General features: G+C 39.5%; 1 protein-coding gene across 1 annotated transcript in view; it reads right to left on the minus strand.

The window, feature by feature from the left end:
* ATP8A2 (ATPase phospholipid transporting 8A2) overlaps positions 1-24,331 on the minus strand; it is a gene marked incomplete at its 5' end in the record, with an annotated part of 501,820 nt that extends 477,489 nt beyond the window's left edge. The window contains 7 exons of the mRNA XM_081083630.1: positions 158-202; positions 2,906-2,994; positions 9,007-9,084; positions 10,384-10,511; positions 15,076-15,241; positions 22,930-23,041; positions 24,246-24,331. Of these exons, the coding sequence (XP_080939756.1) occupies positions 158-202; positions 2,906-2,994; positions 9,007-9,084; positions 10,384-10,511; positions 15,076-15,241; positions 22,930-23,041; positions 24,246-24,331 (704 nt within the window). The remainder of the gene's footprint in view (positions 1-157; positions 203-2,905; positions 2,995-9,006; positions 9,085-10,383; positions 10,512-15,075; positions 15,242-22,929; positions 23,042-24,245) is intronic.
* Between the last annotated feature and the right edge of the window lie 222 nt (positions 24,332-24,553).

The following is a 24,553-nucleotide window of genomic DNA, read 5'->3' on the forward strand; positions in this document are numbered from 1 at the left end:
TGAAAATCATATTCACAATTAAATTTTATTCTGGTTTTCTCTTGAAATAACAAACATGCAACTTTTAATTACTAAGTATTCAGGTAAGACATGAAAATATAGAATTGTTCCATAACATTTCCCACTAAAGGATCAAGACATGTTAGAATATACTTACCAGAAATCATCTGAGGATTGCTCTCTTGTCAGTTCTGGAAAATGACTTCCAGAGAGAGAGAAAAAACAGAGTGATCACCAAACTATGAGCAAACGACAGGCATTTTCACATAGAACATTCTCCAAAACAGATCATATATTAGGCCACAAAACAAGTCTTAATAAATTTAAGGCTGAAATCATATCAAGCATTTTTAACAGAGAAATCAATTACAAGAAGAAAACTGGAAAAATCAGAAATATGAGAAGATAAAACAACATACTTCTGAATAACCAAAGGTTCAAAACAAAATCAATAGAAAAAAAATTAAAAATACCTTGAGACAAAATAATATGGAAACATGTCAAAACTTATGGTATGCAGCCAAAAGTGGTTCTAAGAGGGAAATTCATGGGGATAAATGGCCACACATCAAGAAATAAGAAAACTTTTAAACAACCTAACTTTAGTCATCAAAGAACTAGAAAAAGAACAAATAAACCCCAAAGTTAGTAGAAGAAATAACAAAGACGAGGGAAGAAATAAATGAAAGACTAAAAAGACAAAAGAAAAGATCAATAAAACTAAGAGCTGGTTCAATTAAAAGAATGGGCAAATCTTTCACTAGATTCACACACACACACACACACACACACACAGGGAGATCTCAAAATCAGAAATGAAAGAGATATTACGATTGATAACATACAAACACAAAGGATCAAAAGAGACTACTATGTACAGCTATAAACCAACAAATTGTATAATCTATAAAAAAAAATGGATAAAACAATCTACCAAGACTGAATCATGAAGAAATAGAACATCTGAACAGACCCATTACTATTAAAGAGATTAAATTAAAAAAAAAAAAAACTTCCAACAAACAAAAATTCCAGACCAGACAGCTTCACTGGTGAATTCTCCTAAACACTCAAAGAAAAATTAATACCAATCATTCTCAAATTATTCCATAAATATAAAAGAAGAAAACATTTCCAAACTCATTTTCTGTTGCTAGCATTACCCAGATACCAAAACCAGACAAGGACACCACAAGAAAAGAAAATTATGACCACTATCCCTAATGAACATAGATCCTCAACAAAAATCCTTAACAAAATAGTCACAAATCAAATTCAATAATACATTAAAAGGATCAAACACCATAATCAAGTAAACTTTATTCCAGGGATGAAGATGATTCAACATATGCAAATCGATCAATGGGATACATTACAGTAAAAAAAAAAAAAAATGAAGGATAAAAATCATATGAACATATCAATACGTTCAGAAAACACATTTGATAAAATTCAATATCCATTGATGATTAAAAATGCTCAAGAAGTGGGTGCAGAGGGAACATACCTCAACATAATAAAGGCCATATGTGATTAAGTCCACATCTAATATCATACTCAATAGTAAAAACTGAAAGCCTTTTTTCCTAAGAGCAAGAACAAGTCAGGATGCCCATTCTTACCACTTTTATTCAACATTGACGGGCAAGAAAAAGAAATAAAAGGCATCCAAATGAGAAAGAAGTAAAACTCTATTTGCAGATGACATCATAAGAACTGAATGCCCTAAAGACTCCACCAAAAACACTATGAGAGTAATCAAAATTAGTAAAGTTGCAGGACACAAATCAAACACAAAATCTGTTGCATTTATATAAATTAATAATGAACTATCAGAATGATATATTAAGAAAACATCACTCCCTGGCTGGTGTTGCTCAGTTAGTTGGGGCTTCATCCTGTGCACCAAAAGGTTGTGGGTTCGATTCCTGGCCAGGGCACATACTTACGTTGAAGGTTTGATCCGTGGGTCAGGGTGCATATGGGAGGCAAACAGTAGAAGTTTCTCTCTCACATCCATGGTTTTCTCTTTCTCTCTCCATCCCCCTCTCTCTAAAGTCATTTTTTAAAACATATCCTTGGGTGAGTATTTAAATTTTTTAAAAGAAAACATCACATTTACAATTGTGATGTAAAAAAATACCTAAAACTATAATATATTAATGAAAGAAACTGAAGAAGGCACAAATAAATAGAAAGATAGTTCATGCTTATGGATAAAAAGAATGTATATTATTAAAATGTCCATATTACCTGAAGAAATCTACAGATTCAATACAATCTCTACCAAAATGTCAATGGTATTTTTCATAGAAATAGAACAAACAATCCTAATATGTATGGGACTACAAAATAACCAAATTGCCAAAGCAATCTTGAGAAAGAAGAACAAAACCGGAGTCATCACGCTCTCTGATTTCAAACTATATTACAAAGCTATAGTAATTAAAGCAGTATGGTGTTGACATAAAAACAGATCAATGGAATAGAATAGAGAGCCCAAAAATACACCCACACATTTATGGTTAACCAATTTATTACAAAGGAGCCAAAAATAAACAATAGGGAAAGAACAGTCTCTTCAATAAGTGATTTTGGTAAACTTGAGAGCCATATGCAAAATAATAAAACTGGATCTTCTATCTTACACCATACACAAAAATTAATGGATTAAAGACTTGAACATAATACTTTAACTATAAAACTCCTAGAAAAAAAAATAAGTGGTAACTTTAGTTCCTTGACATTGATCTTGGGAAGGATTTTTTGGGTTTGGCACTAAAAGCTTATACATATCTTTTCAAACTCTCAGAAAGTCAAAGTACTTGACTAAGCAGATAAAAATAAACTTATTTTGTTGGGAAAAAAACAAATCAATTTTTCAATAAGTAAAAAACACACTTACCCATAGGTTACTCCAGCAATGCTGCATTTCTTGAAGTTCATAATATTGCATGTAAGAGTTCCAGTTTTGTCAGAAAACAGGTATTTAACCTAAATCAGAGAATAAGAGAAACATACATACATCAATAATATTAGATGCAAAAACCAATAAATAAAGTCTTTAGTCTATGTTTTTCAAAATCTGTATAAATTTTCAAAGGTAAATTTCCTTCAATCAAGCAAAATATATTTTAGAACTGCATAGATATTATATATAACAATCATAATTAAATATTATTAAATTAATATATTCTAATGCTTAGACCTCTTAAAAACGTTTTTCAATAGCTACTTATAGAGTCAAATTGTGTGGAAATGCACAAAGGAGACTCAGTAACAGCCCTGGAGTCATTATCCTATCTAATAAAAGAGAAACATGGTAATTGGCGTACAACCGCTGCACTTCCCATTGGCTAATCAGGGCAATATGCAAATTAACTGTCAGCCAAGATGGCGGCCGGCAGCCAGGCAGCTTGAAACTAACATGAGGCATGCTTGCTTCAGTGACGGAGGACTCCAACGTTCCCCGCCTGCCCCTGCAGGCCTCTGAGCTGCAGGCAACTATGTAACAAATATAGAAGCTAAACAAAACCCCAGAAACCTGCCGGGCTTCAGCCAGCAGGATTGCAACACTGTAAGCAAAGGCCAGAAACCTACTTTCAGCAGCGGAGGCCTAAGAGCTGGAGCCAAGCCTCAAAGCTAAAGCTGGCCCAGAATAAAAAAAGAAAAAAAGAAAAAAAGGAGCGGTTGGGAGCTTCATTCACCCCCAGCCTGAAAACAGCCCTCAGCCCCTCACCCAGACTGGCCAGGCACCCCAATGGGGACCCCCACCCTGAAGGGTGTGTGACCAGCTGCAAACAGCCATCATCCCCTCACCCAGGCTCGCCAGGCACCCCAGTGGGGACCCCCACCCTGATCCAGGACACTCTTCAGGGCAAACCAGCCGGCACCCACCCATGCACCAGGCCTCTACCCTATATAGTAAAAGGGTAATATGCCTCCCAGCACCGGGATCAGCGGAGCCGCGAGGCCTCCCGGCACTGGGATCAGCGTGACAGGGGGCAGCGCCCAAACCCCCTGATCGCCCCGCGGCTCTGTGTGTGACAGGGTGCAGTGCCCCAACCCCCCCACGGGCCCTGCTCTGTGTGTGACGGGGTAGAGCCATAACCTCCCCATCGGCCCTGACCTGAGTGTGAGAGTGGCAGCACCCCAACCCCCTGATCGGCCCTGATCTGTGGGTGATAGAGGGCGGTGCCCCAACCCCCTGATGGGCCCTGCTCTGTGTGTGACAGGGGGAATTGCCCCAACCCCCTGATTGGCCCTGCTCTGTGCGTGACAGGGGGTGGCACCGCAACCTCCCCATCGACCCTGCCTTGAGTGTGACAGGGGATGGTGCCCCAACCCCCCAATCGGCCCTACCCTGAGCGTGACTGAGGGTGGAATCACAACCTCCCGATCGCTCTACTCTGTGTATGACAGGGGGCGGCGCCCCAACTCCCCAATCGGCCCTGCTCTGAGCCCAACCAGGGGCTGCACCTAGGGATTAGGCCTGCCCTCTGCCACCCGGGAGCCGGCCTAAGCCAGCAGGTCATTATCTCCCGAGGGGTCCCAGACTGGGAGAGGGCACAGGCCGGGCTGAGGGACCACCCTCCCCCCCCCCCCGCCCCCCAAGTGCACAAAATTTTGTGCACCGGGCCTCTAGTCCTATATAATAATAAGCCAGAGACCATAACAGTGTCACGACCATAACGAACGTTAGATCAGAACCACCATGGCCCCTTGTCAGGCTGACCCCGTCCCCCAGCAAGCAGTTAGAGGTGATCAGGCAGGCAGGCAGAGTGGTTATGCGCGATCAGGTCGGCAGGCCAGCGGTTAGGGGTAATCAGGTAGGCACACGACCCCTCACTGGGCTAGCCCCATCCCCAAGCAAGTGGTTAGGGGTGATCAGGCAGGCAGACAGAGTTGTTAGGGGTGATGAGGCAGGCCGACCAGCAGTTAGGGGCAATCAGGTAGGCAGATGGCCCCTCGCAGGGCTGGCCCTGCCCCCCAGCAAGCAGTCAGGGGTGATCAGGTAGACAGGCAAGTGGTCAGGGGTGATCTGGCAGGCAGGGAGAGGCAGTTAGTGGTGATCAGGCAGGCAGGCAGAGTGGTTATGGGTGATCAGGCAGGAAGGCAGAGAGGTTAGGGGCGATCAAGCAGGCAGGCAGAGAAGTTTGGGGCGATCAGGCAAGCAGGTAGAGTAGTTATGGGTGATCAGGCAGGCAGGGGAGCAGTTAGGGGCATCAGGCAGGCAGGCAGAGGGGTTAGGGGCAATCAGGCAGGCAAGCAGGTGAACGGTTAGGAGCCAGAGGCCCTGGATTGCGAGAGGGATGTCCAACTGCAGGTTGGACATCCCCAAGGGGTCCCGGATTGGAGACGGTGCAGGCCAGGCTGAGGGACACCCACCCCTGCACGAATTTCGTGCACTGGGCCTCTAGGAAATCTATAAGCATTTAAGTTCTGCCAAGAGGCATCTCAAAGACACATGTCATTTTTCAAGATATTCACATGATCTCATACAGTATTCTCTCCTAATGTCCAATATGTCAAGACAACAAGCTCAGACTTTGGCAACCCTGAAATATCTCTTTTTAAGACTCCATCTCCTAGTTGGGTTAAGAAGGCATATCCTGAGCAGCAAAGAACAAACATCACACTTCTCAGTCACTGTCACCATTAAGATTACATGAAGGCAGCATGGAACTGCTATAGATTACATAACTTTCCAAGATATGAAATTTTAGAGATTTAATGCATTAAACTCTCAATATACAAAGGTAAAAAGGAACTTCTGGAGGAGGCCAACAAGCCAACCATTTTCACATAAGTGCATAAAAAGAGGTGAACTCCCAATGTACATGTGCTGTGAGAACTATGTCCTCCCAGAGAAGAGAGCAAAGAACTCAGAAGGAAATAGCTCAGGTTCTGAATAATAATTAGTTGGTGGACTCTTGAAAAAGTCACCTCATCCTTCTTCAGCTCAGTTTCTACATCTATGAAAAAAAGGATCTGGCCAGAAGATACGTAACATCATTCTATGGGTAATATTCTGGGACATTATATTATGGATTGGTGAGGGGGGAGTAACTAACAGGATTGTCTCCAGTTTCTCAGTCGTTTTCTTTGTTTTAAATTAATATTTAGGGAGGCAGGGGAGAGAGAGAGATGTGGGGAGAGGGAGAGATTTGTTGTTCCAATTATTAATGTACACATTGGTTGTTTCTTGTATATGCCCTGACCAGGGATAGAACCCACAACCCTGGCATATCAGGACAATGCTCAACCAACTGAGCTACCCGCCAGGGCCCTTATGTGTTTTCTAAAGAGTGTTCATAACTGTTGCTGGAAGCTGGATGTACTCCAGGGACCCCAAAGGGAAGCCATGTGTTTCTGTTTTATAAAAGAGGATTAATAACATGAATTGTACTCTGTACTTTTTCTTAATTATACAATATTGTTATTTTTAAAGCAATTAAAAGGCATTTAGGTAAAGAAAAATTTTTTTAAGAAAGTTGATTAATACTCCTAAAGAAATATAAAATTACATAGAAATAGAAAATTAGTATACTATAGGTAATTAATACTTTATAAATAAGTTTTTATATGAATTTTATATGCAGTAAGTCAAGGTATAAAAATTCCAGTAGAATCAGACTTCTAATAAAGTATTTCTGCCTTGTTTTTAAAGATTAAATTAAAATATTAAAAAATGAAAAATTTATAATAAGAAATTATCAAGATTTGCTATCACTCTGCCTACTGAATTTTAACTTATAAGTTCCAACTCAAAACTACTTCACCATGCAATTCCACTTGGGTATTTATCTGAAAAAATCCAAAACTAACTCAAAAACATAGCTGCACCCCAATGTTCATGCAGCATTATTTACAATAGCCAAGATACGGAAGCAACCTAAGTGTCCATCAATGACAAATAGATAAAGAAGTGGTACATAGTGGAGGCGGGGGGGGAGGGGGGGGACGGCAAGGGAGGATAAGGACACATATGCAATACGTTAATCAATGAAGGGAAAAAAAAGAAGGCCAGGCATTTAAAGACAGATCATAATTTAATTCCTGAGGCTAGAACAAAGTAATCAAATTACTTTTTAAAATTATTGCCGAAACCGGTTTGGCTCAGTGGATAGAGCGTCGGCTTGCGGACTGAAAGGTCCCAGGTTCGATTCCGGTCAAGGGCATGTACCTGGGTTGCGGGCACATCCCCCAGTGGGAGATGTGCAGGAGGCAGCTGATCGATGTTCCTCTCTCATCGATGTTTCTAACTCTCTATCTCTCTCCCTTCCTCTCTGTGAAAAATCAATAAAATATATATTTAAAAAAAAATTATTTTAAGAAAATCTGATTTTATCTGAATGTAAGGTAATATAAAATATAGAGATATGCTACCTTCATATGCAGACATTTTAATTAGTGATGAATCTATTCATGAATCTAATTAATATGTATAACACAATTATATCTGAGTACTATAGTAATAAAACAAATGATATATAGTAATCTGATTTAAAGACTTGTACCTAGAGAAATGTATATATTTTAAATAAATTTCCTTTTATAAAATAAAAGAAGTGGTACATATATACATTAGAATATTATTCAGCCATAAAAAATAATATCTTATAATTTATCTTGCCATTTGTGACAGCATGGATGGACCTAGAGGATTATGCTAAGTGAAATTAGTCAGACAGAGAAAGAAAAACAAACACCATATGATTTCACTTACATGTGGAATCTAAAATATAAATGAACAAACAAAACAGAAACAAACTCATACATACAGAGAACAAATTGATGGCTGCCAGGTGGGAGGTGGGTGGGTGGATGGGTGAAAAAGGTGAAGGAACTAAGAAGGACTAATTGGCGGTTATAAAATAGTCATGGTGCTGTAAGTACAGCATAGAGAATATAGTGAATAACATTATAACTATGGTTAGTGTCAGATGGATACTAGACTGAGCAGGCTGATCACTTTGTAAGTTATATAAATATCTAGTCACTATGTTGTACACCAGAGATTAATATAATATTAAATGTCAACTGTAATTGAAAAATAATAAAATTACTTCCCCAAGCACCCAATAAGGATGAATTATTTCATACTAGTGCTTCTTGAGCACGGTCAATCCTTCAGGTCCAGTTCAATGGCACCTGAGAACAATGATATACTGAGCACTGTGCAAAATAACCAAAGACTTTGTCTCAGGCACATCCATATCCTATAATGGGCTTGAAAGTTTCAAGAGGAAAACAGACAATATATCACTACCATGTCTCTTATTTTATTGTATTTATGTTTGGGAAGATTGTTATGGGGACATAGAAAAGAGATGAACTAACTATCTGGAAAACTGGGGAAAAAATTCAAACAGAAGGTAAATTTAGTCTGATATATATAGCAACCAACTTATAGGGTAGTTGGGAGGTTTCAATAAGATGTATAAAGTGAAATTAAAATCTTTAATTGCAATGCATTCAAAAGAGGTAGTAGCTTGTAGTAATTTCAACATAAGAGGAAAACATAATGCAAAGCACAACTCAGTAAAGTACTTGTGGTTCAGGGGGAATGGTGGAAAAGACAATGGTTCCCTGGAATATTTCAGAAACAAAATCCAGAACATGTAAGAGATTTAACAGATACTTGTCCTTCAAAAGCCTACATGTTCTGTAGGGTTAAACAATATCTGAGAATCTTAACCATTGTTCTCTCTACCATTTGCTCCTAACAATTTTAATAGTCCAAAAGAATACTGTACCGTATTTTTGTACTAAATTTTTTGCAGGTACCTCCTAAGCGATAAGATCTATGCAAGCCTAAAAACGCAATTCAAAACTGATTAACATTTATATTTAATAGTACTTTCAAACACTAAATAGTTCTTCAGACATCAAAACCACATTCATATAGAAGTAATTTTGCAAAAATCTCCCCATGGTTCTTCTAACACTAGTCTCCCCTCACACTCATGTCACCAATACCAAAGTTCCCAAAGAGGTTCTCACCTGACCAAGCTCTTCATTAAGGTTTGACGTCCTGGCCATAGCAGGAGTGTCATTTTCAATATAATACATATCTGTGTCCTGAGAGAGAAAAGAGTGGCCCTTCAGAAAATGTATAACATTAATCCTTCATTTAGATTAAAAATAGATACTATAAGTGCTAATTTTTAATTTTGGGTTAAAAATACCGTGGCAATTATTATAGAGAAGCACTGTGATATCAGGAGAAAACATGGTATTTATATACAGAAGATTTGGTTTCAAGATAAGCATTTCATGACCTAGACTAACTCATATTCTAAGCTCAGCTAATACCCAATTTACAGGATTATTATAAGGATCAAATAAAAATGTACACGACCCCTTCTATTCTTTTCAAATATCTGGTGACAGGAGACTTGACTTTGAATGGTAGGCACACAACGCAATACACAGATGATGTGTTATAGAACTGTACACTTGAAACCTATATAATTTTATTAACCAATGTCACTCCAGTAAATTTAATACAAATTTAAAAAATAATAATGAAAAATTGTTAAATGTCCATGAAAGCACCTGAGCTGCATATACAGGCTGCTGGAGTCAAGAGCTTAGTGACAATGACAGTTCCTTAAAAATTCCGCTTCTGCCCTAGCTGGTTTGGCTTAGTGGATAGAGAGTTGGCCCATGTCGGCCATGGACTGAAGGGTCCCAGGTTAGATTCTGGGCAAGGGCAATGTATCTCAGTTGCAGGTTCGACCCCTGGCCCTGGTCAGGGTGCATGCAGGAGGCAACCAATTGATGTGTCTCTCTCACATCGATGTTTTGCTCTCTGTCTCTCCCCTCCTTTCCACTCTCTCTAAAAATCAATGGAAAAATATCCTCTGGTGAGGATTAACAACAATAAATAAATAAATAAATAAATAAATAAATAAATAAATCCACTTCCATTCTTAACAATGGAATCCAAGTTTACTGTCACCATGAGTTTTGATATTTAAAAAACACTGATATAGAAACACCTAAAAGGCCTTTCCTCAGCACTAATGAAACTTCAAAACATAAACAGTTATAGCCACTTCATCCCTGCTCACCAGAGGACAAGCATCTGTTAAGCACTCTGCCTCCATTTTCTCACAAAGAACCCTTAGAATAGGTTCAAATGCTCCACCCCCATTTCATTGATCCAGGAGCTGAGATGTTAGGTACCTAGCCACTGCTATCACTGGTTCAGGGACACCTTTGCCAGAGATCCCTGGCCAAATCATATTCATAAATTAGTTATATTATTCTTTTCTGGAAGCTCAAGTGAATGGCTAAGGTTCTGAGAGAGTATTAGAAAATTGTGGTTGACATTTCTACAGTAGCTCAACTTTACAACTCTGCTATGATACTCACCCAGTTTATAAAAAGGGCTTGAGTGTATTTCACAACCTCAAGAGTCACCAGCAGACTGATGGGGATAAGGTTGTTGTACAAGATGATGAATGTCAACAAGTTATATCCAAAATTATCTGAGTTTGTCTCTGTGGAAGAAAACCAGAATATCTGTATAGCTTTAGTTAGTCTCCACTAAGTTTCCTTTTATTTTATTATTTTGAAATATCTCTAAAAGATACACAAAAAAATTATTGGATTATGTATACATTTAGACATTGGCGTTAAAATAGTTATTGAGATTGGGGGGATGAGGGGACATGGGGGGATAAGGACACATTTGTAATATCTTATTCAATAAAGGGAAAAAAATAGTTATTGAGCACCTGCTACATGGCACCAACTGTGAATACAAAGGCTACTAATATACAATCCTTTCCAATAAAGAACTGGCTTCTAATAGGAGGTTGTGGGTAGGAGAGTAAGCAGAAGCAGGCATGTCCCCCAATGTGACTGGCATCAGGTTACATCTGTTAAAGAGGTGCTCACAGGACACTGCAGAAGTGAGGACAGTCGGAGAAAGATAAACATCACATGATCTCACTCATATGTGGGATATGATGATCAACATAATTTGATGAAGAAGAATAGATCCAGAGACAAATGGCAGGGGAGGGGGGGGAGAGTTAGAGAGCAACCAAAGGACTAGTATGCATGCATATTAGCATAACCAGTGGACACAGACACTGGGGCGGTGGGGGCTTGCCTGGTGTGGGAATGGCTGGGGGAGGGGGGTCAATTGGGGGAAAAGGAGACATATGTAAAACTTTAGACAATAATAAAAAAAGCCTATAATTATATATTTTTATCCTTTCTTTTGGATTTAAAAACATGATGGCAAAAAATCATTAAAATTACATTGGTGGACTTTTTAATAAAGATGTAATATATATGAGAGCACAAAGGAGTGAGGAGAGAATGAAGCTACATGAAGCAAAGAAATGACATAAGCTGGTAACTCAAATCCACAGGGAGAAATGAAGTCAATAGGTTAATGTAAAATAACTGCAGAAGTTTATTTCTTTTTTTGCTTTTTGCTTCTTTAAAAGGCATAAGATTATATAAGTCAGTAATTACAACACCGTAATTGGGTTGATAGGTAGATGCAATATATGACAAAAATAGCATAAAGCAGGAGAGGAGACGGATCTATATTAAAGGAAATTTTCTGTATTGTACTGGAATTATATTAGTACTAATCTGAAGTAGATGCTAATAAATTAAGACATACATTATAATCCCTAGAACAGTGATGGCGAACCTATGACATGCGTGTCAGAGGTGACACACGAACTCATTTTGGGTGAGAAGCATCGACAGAGACAAAAAATTGCATAATTCAAATATTTGTCTCTCGCAACGGCCAGAGTTGGGCATCACTCGAGTAATATTATTACTCACGTTACTCATGATCAATAATGCAATTCTAAAACCAGATGGAAACATGTACATCAGTGTTGCGTAGCAAAGACACATAGTGAAAACATCCAAGATACATTGTTCCAATATTGACATTAATATAAAAAGGTTAAGAATTGCACTATAGCCCTAACCGGTTTGGCTCAGTGGATAGAGCGTCAGCCTGCGGACTCAAGGGTCCCAGGTTCGATTCCGGTCAAGGGCATGTACCTTGGTTGCAGGCACATCCCCAGTAGGGAGTGTGCAGGAGGCTGCTGATCAATGTTTCTCATCGATGTTTCTAACTCTCCCTCTCCCTTCCTTTCTGTAAAAAAAAAATCAATAAAATATATTTTTAAAAAAATTTTTAAAAAAAGAATTGCACTATAAAGAGATTAATCTTTACTCATGACATTTTATTTTTACTCGAGTGACAAAATGCCCAATTCTGGAAACGGCTTCGTTATTGTCAACATGTGCCTCGGGTAAGCTTCCCGTGCGTTCGGGTGCATTTGGCAAACGGACGCACTTGATCGCCATGTTCGTTAGGAGACAGGAGTGGGAGGGTTAGAAGAAAAAGATATACAGCGCAACAGTGCTCGACAAGACATTCTGCGTGCCGGATAATTGATTACAGCACCATATATTTGTTGGTTATACATACTATCTTTGCATTGTTTTGCACCAGGAGTCAGTGCAACAACACTGCAAAAAGTTAATAGGTAAGAAACCTATCAACCTTTTATAAAAAACGCCGTGATTTATATTTATTTATTTTTGCAGCCTTGTGATGGAGAATCAAAAAAATAAGCAAGCAAGATGGAATGATAAAGGAAGTAGAAGTAGCAGTAGCTGACCCTTTCAAGACATATGGACCGAGATGTACGGGATTGTCGACAGAAACAACAGATCATTGTGCATACTGTGTAATGAAATGGTAGTAAGCAGAACGTGGAATGTAAAGAGACATTTTGAAACTAATCATTGTCAGCTCTTGAAAAAAAGTATCAATGAAAGGAAGGAATACATTTCTAGGCAGCTACACCTCTATAAAAGTCAATCAATTCCATCATTAAATTTGTAAGATGCTCTACAAATTTAACATCAGCAAGTTACTGTATTGCTCACTCCATAGCTCAGCATGGAAAAGCCCTCAGTGATGGAGAATTTATTCAGGAAACATTTTTAAGATATGCACCAGCTCTATTTCATGATATGAAAAATAAAGATGATATTATTAAAAGAATTTCTGAGTTACCACTCAGTAGAAATACTATCAAAGACAGAATAATAGATCTTAACAAAAACATACAATATCAATTTAAAAAAAGACTGAAATAGTTGTAAATATTTTTCGATTTCTCTTGATGAAACTATCGATGTCACATCAAATGCTCGGTTGGCCATTATTGCTAGATATTCTGATGGTCTCACAATGAGAGAAAAGTTGATAAAGTTAGAATCAGTGCCAATAAGTATATCAGGAAACGCAATATGTAAGGTTGTTATAAAAACATTCAGTGACCTAAACATTGATATCTCTAAAATTGTGTCAGTCACGACAGATGGGGCACCAAATATGATGGGAAAAAATGTGGGATTCCTGAAATTGTTTATGGAAGCTATTAGACATCCACTTGTACCTTTTCATTGCATTATCCATCAGGAGGTGTTGTGTGCCAAATAGGGATTCTCAGGATTGAATGATTTAATGTCAGTTGTAACAAAAATTGTGAATTTTATAGCTTCTCGACCCCTTCACAAGCGAGAATTTTTTGCACTTTTACAGGAAGTTGATTCAACCTACAGTGGACTACTGATGTTCAATAATGTGAGATGGCTGAGTCGAGGTAAAGTACTTGAGCGATTTGTGGAGTGCTTTGAAGAAATTACGGTATTTATTGAGAAGAAGGATCTGGCAAACTTTCCTCAGATCAATGATCATAAGTGGGTCAGCAATTTGATGTTTTTTACAGATCTCTCTGTTCATATGAATGAACTGAACGTAAAATTACAAGGTTTTGGCAAAAGTATTGACGTTATGTTTGGATACATCAAATCTTTTGAAAGTAAACTTAAAATTTTCAAGCGAGATATTGAAACTAAAACTTGTATTTTCCTCGGATAAAAAAGTATTTGAGAAGGCCACTACAACGAGTGTAATGGAGTCCATTCTTATGTACCAGAATATAGTAAACTCGTTATTTGAACAGTTCAGCAAAAGATTCGACCAATTTAGAAGCCTAGAACAGACCATTAAAATAATTAAGTATCCGGATGTAGTTGTTTACAGTACTTTGGAATTAAAGGATTTCCAATGGATACAAATTGACGATTTAGAGATGCAACTTGCAGATTTTCAAGGTAGCATTTGGACTCATGTGTTTGTTGACTTAAGGTCGAAACTTGAAAATCTGGAACGAAATCGTTCGAATAATGAAGAAGAGTGCAACTACGAACAAGAAATTTTGAGAGCTTGGAACAGAGTACGTGACACTTTTACCAACATAAAAAATCTAGCGATGGCTTTGCTAACAATTTTTTCATCAACTTATTTTTGTGAGACTTTGTTCTCAGCATTAAATAATATTAAAACGAACAAAAGAAACCGGCTAACAGATGAAGTTAGTGGCGCTTGCTTGGCCTTGAAGTGCACGAAGTGTGAACCTGCAATCGAAGAATTAGCAGACAAACTTCAGCACCAAAAGACACTAATTTCTAGTTTTTGTACCATTTGATTATCATTGTTTTTATTATTATTTTTTCCTAAATGTACATTGTTTTTCTGTTTTTGTTCATTATATACATATTTTTGGTTGATTTTTCTTTGTTAAATGGCATTTAAATATATAAAATAAATATCAAAAATATAAATCTTTTTTTACTATGGTTGCAAATATCAAAAAAAATTATGAATATTTCTATATGTGACATGGCACCAGAGTTAAGTTAGGGTTTTTCAAAATTTTGACACGCCGAGCTCAAAAGGTTCGCCATCACTGCCCTAGAGCAACCCTAAGAAAATAACTCAAAAATGTAGCTTAAAATAATCATTTGAATATAAAACAATCCCCAAATGCATCCCTCTTCACTTCATTACATGACTACTAATCTTTCAATTATCCTTGATAGGCTGGCATTATACAGAGTAGCCAAAGGGCAGAGAAAGATGGCATGGCCACCACACATGTGCTTAGAAAGATTTCCCAAAAATGTTTTGTCCTACTTCAACACGCAATCCATCCCAAGACTTACCCAACTTCTTGATGTACCAGTTTCTTCCACCTTGAGACCCATTCCAGTACAGGGCCCCTGCTGAGCTCACCAAGGCCATGACCAACAGGATGCCAAACAACACCAGAATCTGCACATTGGTCACTTTCTCAACATTCGATCTCTTGAGAGGAGCTTTGGTGGAATTCTGTACAATAGCATTTAAAGTCCGTGAGGATCACAGAACAGACTCAGGGGCAAGGAGTGGGGAGAAAAGAAGGTAAGTTACACAAATTCAACTCATAAAAACTAAGACTGTATTTTTGCCAAATAATCAATGAAATTCTTAAAATGTACCATATTCCTGAACCAGCATCTAGTTTTATTTTTTAATTATTTTTATTTTTTTGCTTCTAGGTGGTGTTTATTTTGAAAAAAAAATGATTTAAATTCTTTATTGTTGAAAGTATTACAATGTCTCCTTTTTCCCCAATGACCTCTCCCCACCCACTCCTGCCCCCCGGCATAGGCCCTCACCCCCTACTGTCTGTGTCCATTGGTTTTGCTTATATGCATGCATACAAGTCTATTTTAAATAAAGATGACAGAAGACACATTCTATCATTTTCAAGAACACATTTCAACTCTACTTGTTTCAGTCAAATTTAAAGAAATCAGAATATTGCTAATTCAAGAGAAACTTAAATATTTGATATTGTAAAGCTTTGGAAAGAATTTTCAAAGTAATAACATAGCTCCATAATTAATAGACAAAGATAAAATGTGAAAGTACATATTTAATTGAGAAAAAGACATACAAACACATCAATAACATAAAATAGAATGTCAACAGGTGTCAAAATAAATGGATAGGCAAATAATTCATTTGGAAATTGAATAAGAAACAAGCAGGAAGAGTCAGGAAAGTTCTAGTAGCCAGAAGAAATTTGAATGGAGTCCTGAATCATAAACAGGATATAAACAGGAAGATAAAACAAAAGCAGAAAGTCAACCCAACGTCTGTAAATGTGCATAGTTGGATTTCTCACTGCTGCTAGAGAAACGAGCCCAGCTAGAACAGAGGCCAGTGTTGGGTAGTGAGTTTAGACATATTCATTAAAGCCAGACTCAAGGACCACTGCACATCAGGTGGAAAATTTGGGACTAAATCTCTCAGCAGTGGAAAAGTCAATAGAACTATTTGCATTAGACAGTTATGCACCTAAAGTCATTTTATTAAAAATTTTCTGAAGGTAAGTGTGATAGGTAGAATAATGACCCCTACAATGATATCTATATCCTAACTGGAGGCACAATGCATGACATTGGTGCAAGGGCCTTGGCCCTGGCCCCCGCCCACTGTGGCTGCGCCGGGGGCCTCTGTCTCTGACCCCACCCGCTGCAGCTTTGTCCAGAAGGAAGGATGTCCCGAAGGACATCCGGTCTAATTAGCATATTACCCTTTCATTATTATAGATAACTGGCCCCTATGAATGTTACCTTATATGATAAAAGGGACTTTGCAGTTGTGATTAAATGAAGAACTGTGACTTGGGGAGATAATTTTAGATTATCCAAGTGGACCCAATTTAAATCACACAGGTCCTTGATCAGGAAATGTGACTACAGAAGAATGGTCACAGAAATGCAACATTGTTGGCTTTGAAGCTGAAGTGGGGAAGGAGGTCATGAGACAGGGAATTCAAACAGCCTCTAGAAAGTCAGAAAAGGCAGGGAATATTCCCCTCAAGAGCCTTCCCAGGTGCTCTATAGGAAGGAGTGCTGCCTGCAGACACCTGATATCAGACTTCTAACCTGCAGAACAGTAACATAACAACTTCAGATTGTTTTAAGCTTAAATGTGTGTAAGTTGTTAGAGCAGCAATAGGAAACTAACACAGTAATACAATGGATGGTAATAAGCCTCTCCTGGTGAGTGGTGAGCAGAGCCTAGATAAAATCAGAAAACCAGAAGTGGACAGGGAGATGTGCACAGGACCCACAGTCTGAAGGTCTCCCTCCATGAGTCATGAGCCCGTCTGTTTAGAGGCAACACTGATTAGCAAAGATCAGATGGTTTGAAATCTTAAGGCACTAAATGGGCCATTAAAATGGTGCCTTGTGTCAAACTGAAGTCAGAACTCTCCACCTGGCTCAATTTATCTGAACATTAACAGAGCTAGGATGAAAAATGTCTCTGAAAAGAAGAATACAAATAAAGTCACAATGTGAAAATAAAATCAAGATGAAAATAAAAGGTAATTCCTCAGTTCCATAGAAAAACTCATACAACATCTCTGAAATTACCTGAATTCTATCACCAACCTCAGAAACGCTACTCTTATGGCCATGGTTTTCTGGGGGGTGTGGAGATGGGGAAGTGTCTTACTGGCCATTTTGAAAAGCTAAGTCCATTAAGGTATCTTAACAGCACAACAGCATTTTCCTTTCTATACTCTTTTCTCCCTTTCACTTTAGTTCTCTAAATTATTTTCCCTTAACACACTTTTAAAAATTCCTCTAAAATATAAATGAAAATCCATTAGTAAAAGCTGACCTAGCACCAGTCAAATACCATCTAAAGGTCAATGGAGGACACATCACCTCTGGCCTCAGGTCAAGAGCCAAGAGACCAGTTGCAAGATTGCCTATCCCCATCTTTTATAACTAAAGATGATCTTTCTTATAATTTCTAATAAACATTCATTAGAGGCACAGGCAGAAAAAATTTACAATAAATGTCATTTTCTATGACTCCATTCATTTATGAATTTCTGATCTTCTCCAGTGGTCAAATCCTGACCAGTTAACAGGGCTGAGAAAAGTTATCTTTCATGCAACACAAGAGGCTGAAACCTCAGGCTTCAACACATGCACCTTGTAGAAAGCCAAGCTGTGCCTACTCATCCCTATATGCTGACCTTGTCGGCTGACAAGGATGAGCTTATAATGTGAAATTCTGACTAGCATTATAAGGTCTGTAAAATTCTTAGAAAGCACTGCTACTTCTGAGTAATGGAGTTCTTAATAGAAACGGGCCAAAGTGTTAGATTCTGTAAAAGCTTATATCTGACCTGAATTTTACACATTTCATTTCCTCCTAAGAAAGCGGTCACTAGAGTACTAGTTAGAACATGGACTCGAACCAGACTGCCAAATCCCAGGTCTCTCTCTCACTGGTGTGTAACTTTGGTAACCTACTTGGACACTGTGTGCCTCAGTGTCCTCATCTAAAAAATGGAAATAATAGTATCTTCCTCATAGAGCCAGTGTGAGGAATGAATGAGTTAATACATGCAAATTCCTAGAACAGTACATGGGGCACTGTTTGCTGCAATTACTATAATATCTCTCTTTCCCATTCAATCAACCAACAGAAACAACAGACATTGAAATATTTCTACATGTAACTACACTAAACATAAACAAGGGAACTGTGAAGAACAGAAGGCATTGAGGTGAGAGTTTGAAAAACAAGAACAAAGTAAAAGAGCCCTAAAGCAACCATGTTTCCTCTCTGTGGCCAAGTAGCACAAGTACAGACAAAACTGTTATTTCCCAAACAGGATGGCTTCCACTATGTCTGTTAATCCCCTGTGAAAGCGCATCATTTTTACTACTCGTGTCTGCCTTATAGGCACAGAGACTGTAGCACAGACACTTCTGGGCCTTTCCATTATTCTTTACTTAAAGAATCAGCATGTAATAAAGCTTGCAAATAGGTTTATCACATCTTGGTGCAAGGAAAAGTGCCCATCACACTCATGGGATGCAGATTTACAAGATAACAGGACACACCTTGCTTGCTGAAGAGATGATGGGATCATTTTAAGTGTAACTTAATTATCTCATAGAACTTAGCTACAAAGCTCTGTTACCAACATATGATCTAGAAAAACAGTATTCCCCCCTTCAGAAACAACCAGTGTACCAGGAATCTTGAAGAACAGCTAAATTTGTAACATGCACAATCTAAAAACTAGACTTGGGGCCCTGCCCAAATCTAAGCTAATCCTTGGATCTCTTTGTCACTACATTAAAAAAATAAGTGGTCTGTGATTAGTGGAGTTTCAAAAGAGTTAGACAATGGAAGCTGGCACTGGACTGGGGAAATTAGAAAATACTAGTTAGGTAGCAGGGCACTATTTATCAAGATAGTCTTCATATACAGGCTGCTCAGAACCACCAAACTTAAAACTGTATAACATGCCCTTGGGAGTGGGTGATGATCCAGAAGGAAGGATAGATCAGACACAGGTCAGATATACTGAATAATCTTAATCCAAGAGCTGCCTCTCAGCATTCACCAATTATTCACTTTTTAGCTGAATAGTTTTAGATCCCCCACTCCCACATACACTCATTCTGTAATCTTTCCACCATACCACCTAGAGTCCTACCATTCCAGGTCCAACACATCTCTATGTCCTTGCCCTCCTTCAGAAGCTGTTCTCCTGCCCCTTGCCTTCCCCAGCAGAGGACACGCCTTCCCTGAAGGCCCCTCAAGCAGACTTGCATCCCTCAGATTCTGGGTAATATTACAGAATGTATATGTGGGACTCAGCAGTACTTCAGATATTTCATTTTTCTAATGCCATGTGAAAAACCCACTTGTTTTCAAAATTCATGCCATTTGGCGATACTGCCTTCAGCCTCTTCCCTCAGCAAGTCCTCCGACCAACTGGCTTATGGCATCCATCTCTACCCCAGCCTTGACAAGATCCAATCTTTAAAGTCACAGCATCGATCCATCAAATGCCATAGTCTCTCAGTCCTTTACTCCTCAACATCAAATGGCCTCCAACAGCTCTATCTTTAGCTTTCTACTCCCATGAATCACTCCCAGGTCTCCTCACTCTATAAACCTTCCACCCTAGAAACTTGAAGACAAGCACCCTACACACTGATCAACTGTCACTCAGAAACTCCAACAATTTTCTTCAACTTCACCCTCTAATCCTCCCCATCTATTGGGGTCTATCACTTCATCTGTTCTATCAATGGTTAACTCTCTACTACATCATTTAACCTCAAAGAGTAGACCAACACAATAGCCTCCCTTCTCCAACTTTATTTCTAAAATGTGCTCCTTAGTATCATTCTTAGTAGCTAGTCAACTGACGTGCCTAAACCTGGGTTGGCTGACCCTTCGATATGCACCCATAGTGCTTTGTAATGACACATATACAACAATGAACTCTCTACTTCATAATTCCCTGTTACTTCTCAGTGCCCATGGCTCCAGAGAATAAGGCTGGGCCTTTCAGTATTGTATCCACACAGCTTGGCACAAGACATGGGACATAGTAGTCACTGAACATTTTTTATTTAAGAAACATAGTCAAGTACTTGCTTTGGAAGGTATATAAAAGGCCAGATAAGCTTCAAAGCTAATTCTCATTAATAGTGGCCATCCTATCTAATAAAAGAGAAAAATGGTAATTAACTGTACCTCCGCTACCCTTCCCATTGGCTAATCAGGGCAATATGCAAATTAACTGCCAGCCAAGATGGCAGTCGGCAGCCAGGCAGCTTGAAGTGAACATGAGGCTTGCTTGCTTCAGTGACGGAGGACTCCAACGTTCCCCGCCTGCCACTGCCGGCCTCTGAGCTTGCAGTTTGAAACATTGTTACAAATATAGAAGCTAAACAAAACCCCAGAAACCTGCTTTCAGCCAGCCTGTATCTCAGAGCTGGAGTTGAAACAGTGTTTCGATTATAGAACCCAAACAAACCAGATACTTGCTTTCAGCAGCAGAGGCCTCAGAGCTGAGGCCAAGCCTCAGAGCTAAAGCTGGCCCAGAATAAAAAAGAAAAAAACAAAGAAAAAAGAAGCAGTTGGGAGCTTCCGTCACCCACCAGCCTGAAAACAGCCCTCAGCCCCTCACCCAGACTGGCCAGGCACCCCAGTGGGGACCCCCACCCTGAGGGTGTGTGACCAGCTGCAAACAGCCATCATCCCCTCATCCAGGCTGGCCAGGCACCCCAGTGGGGACCCCCACCCTGATCCAGGACACCCTTCAGGGCAAACCAGCCAGCCCTACCCATGCACCAGGCCTCAACCCTATATAGTAAAAGGGTAATATGCCTCCCAGCACCGGGATCAGTGGAGCCGCGAGGACTCCCAGCACCGGTATCAGCGTGACAGGGGATAGCGCCCAAACCCCCTGATTGCCCTGCGGCTCTGTGTATGACAGGGGGCAGGGCCACAACCTCCCTATCCACCCTGCTCTGTTCGTGACAGGGGAAGGCGCTCCAACCCCCTGATCGGCCCTGCTCTGTGCATGACAGGGTGGCGCCACAACCTCCCCATTGACCCTGCCTTGAGTGTGACAGGGGGTGGTGCCCCAATCCCCCAATCGGCCCTACCTTGAGCGTGACTGAGGGTGGCATTGCAACCTCCCGATCTGCCCTGCTCTGTGGATGACAGGGTGTGGCACCCAACTCCCCAATCAGCCCTGCTCTGAGCCCGACTGTGGGCTGCACCTAGGGATTGGGCCTGCCCTCTGCCACCTGGGAGCGGGCCTAAGCCAGCAGGTCGTTATCTCCTGAGGGGTCCCAGACTGGGAGAGGGCACAGGCCGGGCTGAGGGACCCCCAACCCCCCGAGTGCACAAATTTTTGTGCACCAGGCCTCTAGTTAGTAAAATAAAATGCCAAGTAATATCAAAGAAATATAAGAAATTACACATAGGGACACTGATTTATGCAGAATTTCAAACTAGTCTAGCAAAATATGTCATAACCAGAGGCCCAGTGCATGAAATTTGTGCACTTATGGGGGGATCCCTCAGCCCAGCCTGCACCCTCTCGCAGTCCCAGAGCCCTCGGGGAATGTCTAACTGACAGATTAGGCCCGCTCTCCCCAGGGAACGGGCCTAAGCCAGCAGTCGGACATCCTTAGCGCTGCCGCAGAAGCGGGAGAGGCTCCTGCCCTGCGTTCACCAGCCATGAGCCTGGCTTCTGTCTGAGTGGCACTCTCTCTGTGGGAGCGCACTGACCACCAGGGGGCACATCCTGCATCCTGCGTTGAGTGGGATCAGGCTGAAACTGGCTCTCCGACATCCCCCGAGGGGTCCTGGATTGCGAGAGGGTGCAGGCCAGGCCGAGGGACCCCACTGGTTCATGATCAGGGCCGGGGAGGGACACAGGAGGTTGGCCAGCCGGGGAGGGACTGCGGAAGGGCTCCAGGGCATGTCTGACCTGTCTCGCTCAGTCCCAATTGGCTGGACCCCAGCAGCAAGCTAACCTACTGGTTGGAGCATCTTCCCCCTGGTGGTCAGTGCACGTCATATCAAGCAGTTGAGCAACCTTAGCATATCATTAGCCTATTATGCTTTGATTGGTTGAACGGATGACCGGACACTTAGAATATTAGGCTTTTATTATATAGGATGTAAATGTGATCTGCAAATTCTCAACTAATTTAAAAATATTAACAGGGAGAAAGAACAATATCATTTTCATTAATTTTTTTGCTATATGGAAAATAAACATTAGTTCAAAAATAACTAATTTTAAATTAACTAGAATTGAATTAAATAAGATAATTTACTATACATTCCTAATTAATGGAGGTGAGGTGTAGAAGTAGTGAGAGAAATAAGGAAAGAACAAGTCCCCTCTTAGGTCCAGAACTGATTGTCCCCCTAAATCCAGAAAACAAAACCATTGATATTTTAAGCAGGGGGTAACAAATATATGATATAACAACAGAAATCTATGAGAAACTACCTCAAGAACCAAAATAAAGGCACTTCCTTACAAAATTTAAGCTCACAAACTCGAGCTTCCTAAATACAACATCTGCATTTCTACTCTTTATTCCATAAAAACAGCAATTTAAAAAAAAAAAAGACTAAAATAAGCATTGTTTTTCAGTATAGAAATGTTTTACCTGCATGAGTTTGGTATCGTGTCCAGTGTAAACAACTATGCCAAAGACCCACTGAGTGTTTCGAAGCTGTGTACCTCTTAATAAGATCTGGTCAGGCCCAAGGGAAACAGGACTAAAAATAGGAAACAATATTTGTATTCAATGGTAGTCTGACAAATGAGCATGAGCTTTTCCCCTTAAACATAAACCCACAATAAATCAAATGTTTCCTTTACTCAAATTTGAACTATTTCACTGAGACAATAAAGGTTACCCTTGGCTTAATCTATAAAAAAAAAAGGGGGGGGGGGAGAAGAAGAAGACCCACAAGAAAGGTTTCTCTTATCCATTCATCACCACAAAAATATGTTTTTGTTTTTTCCTATAAAATGTTAGAAGGAATTGTATTTCTTATAACCCTGTTATGAAACTCAACACCAAAAAAAAAAAGAAAAGAAAAGAAAAATTGCTAAAATAACCAGAAATTTATTTTATAGTCTATTATAGAGGAGAAAAAAATGCTATAATATCAAATTTGTCAAGAACGACTTAATGATTAGATAAAAGGCTGAGCAGTAATTTAGAAATTCAAAATGGAAGCCTATGCAACGGCTCTGCACACCAAACAAAAACCAAGAAAGTAGGCACATGTGGTTGTTATGGTTATTCTGGGTTGATTACCGTGATCAGGTTCTTCTCTATGGGTCTCTTCAAAATATATAGATGGGAAGCACTGATAAAAAGCATGCAGATTAAAGATGGGCAGAAGGCAGAAACTACTCCCCAATATAATGACAAAAATGATTCTCCACCAAGAAAACAATGCCAAGAGAACAAAGGCAACAGAATATAGACAGCAGTGAATATTTTAAAAGAAGACTAATTGTTGTTCCTTTCATTTAACCCACTTTAAAGAATGCTAGCAAAAAGAAAAGAAAAAAAACAGGTTGTCTAATAAATATCAGATTTCATACACTCAGACACCTCCCTTCTGCTTTTCTGGATAATTTTATGCAGCCAAAACCACCTCTCCTCCCTGGCAGGTAGTACACACAGAAAGAACAGGATGGTGCCCTGAACATCATTTCAGACCCTCTGGCTGTTTTTTCTTAAGAAAAATCAGTTCTTTCCTTAAATTTAGGCAATGGTTTAAATCGATTAAAACAGTGTTTCAAAAGAAGGTCAGTCTCACATATCTACGCTAGACATGAAGAAATCTCACTGTTTTTGAGATACTCTGAAGCCAGAAAACAAACTAATATTTTCCAAAGCTTCAGCAGTTCTTAGTCCCATTAATAAATAAATAAAATAAACACCAAGAAAAGGGAAAGTGATACCTTTTTCCATCTAAATTCAAGTTTCCAGTGAAGTCATAGAGATGTCGGTTGGGCCCTTCACATTCTACAGTTCCAGATAATTTCATCAATATTTCCCTTGTTTGCATATCAGCAGTGCAATTCAAACCCTAAAATGTTCAATCAAAAGAGGAAATTGATTACAGTCTTCCAAATTTAGGGGTAGCATTCCACATCCCACTGTTAATCTAAAGAAATTGATGAATATTATAAAATGTATTTTTAAAAAAAAGAAATCAAGCTATCAGCCCATGAGATCAGTTTCAGGTAGCTTTTTTTTTCTTTTTCTT

Source organism: Myotis nattereri (genome assembly GCF_964212035.1).
Source record: "Myotis nattereri genome assembly, chromosome: 2".
Lineage (NCBI taxonomy): Eukaryota > Metazoa > Chordata > Mammalia > Chiroptera > Vespertilionidae > Myotis > Myotis nattereri.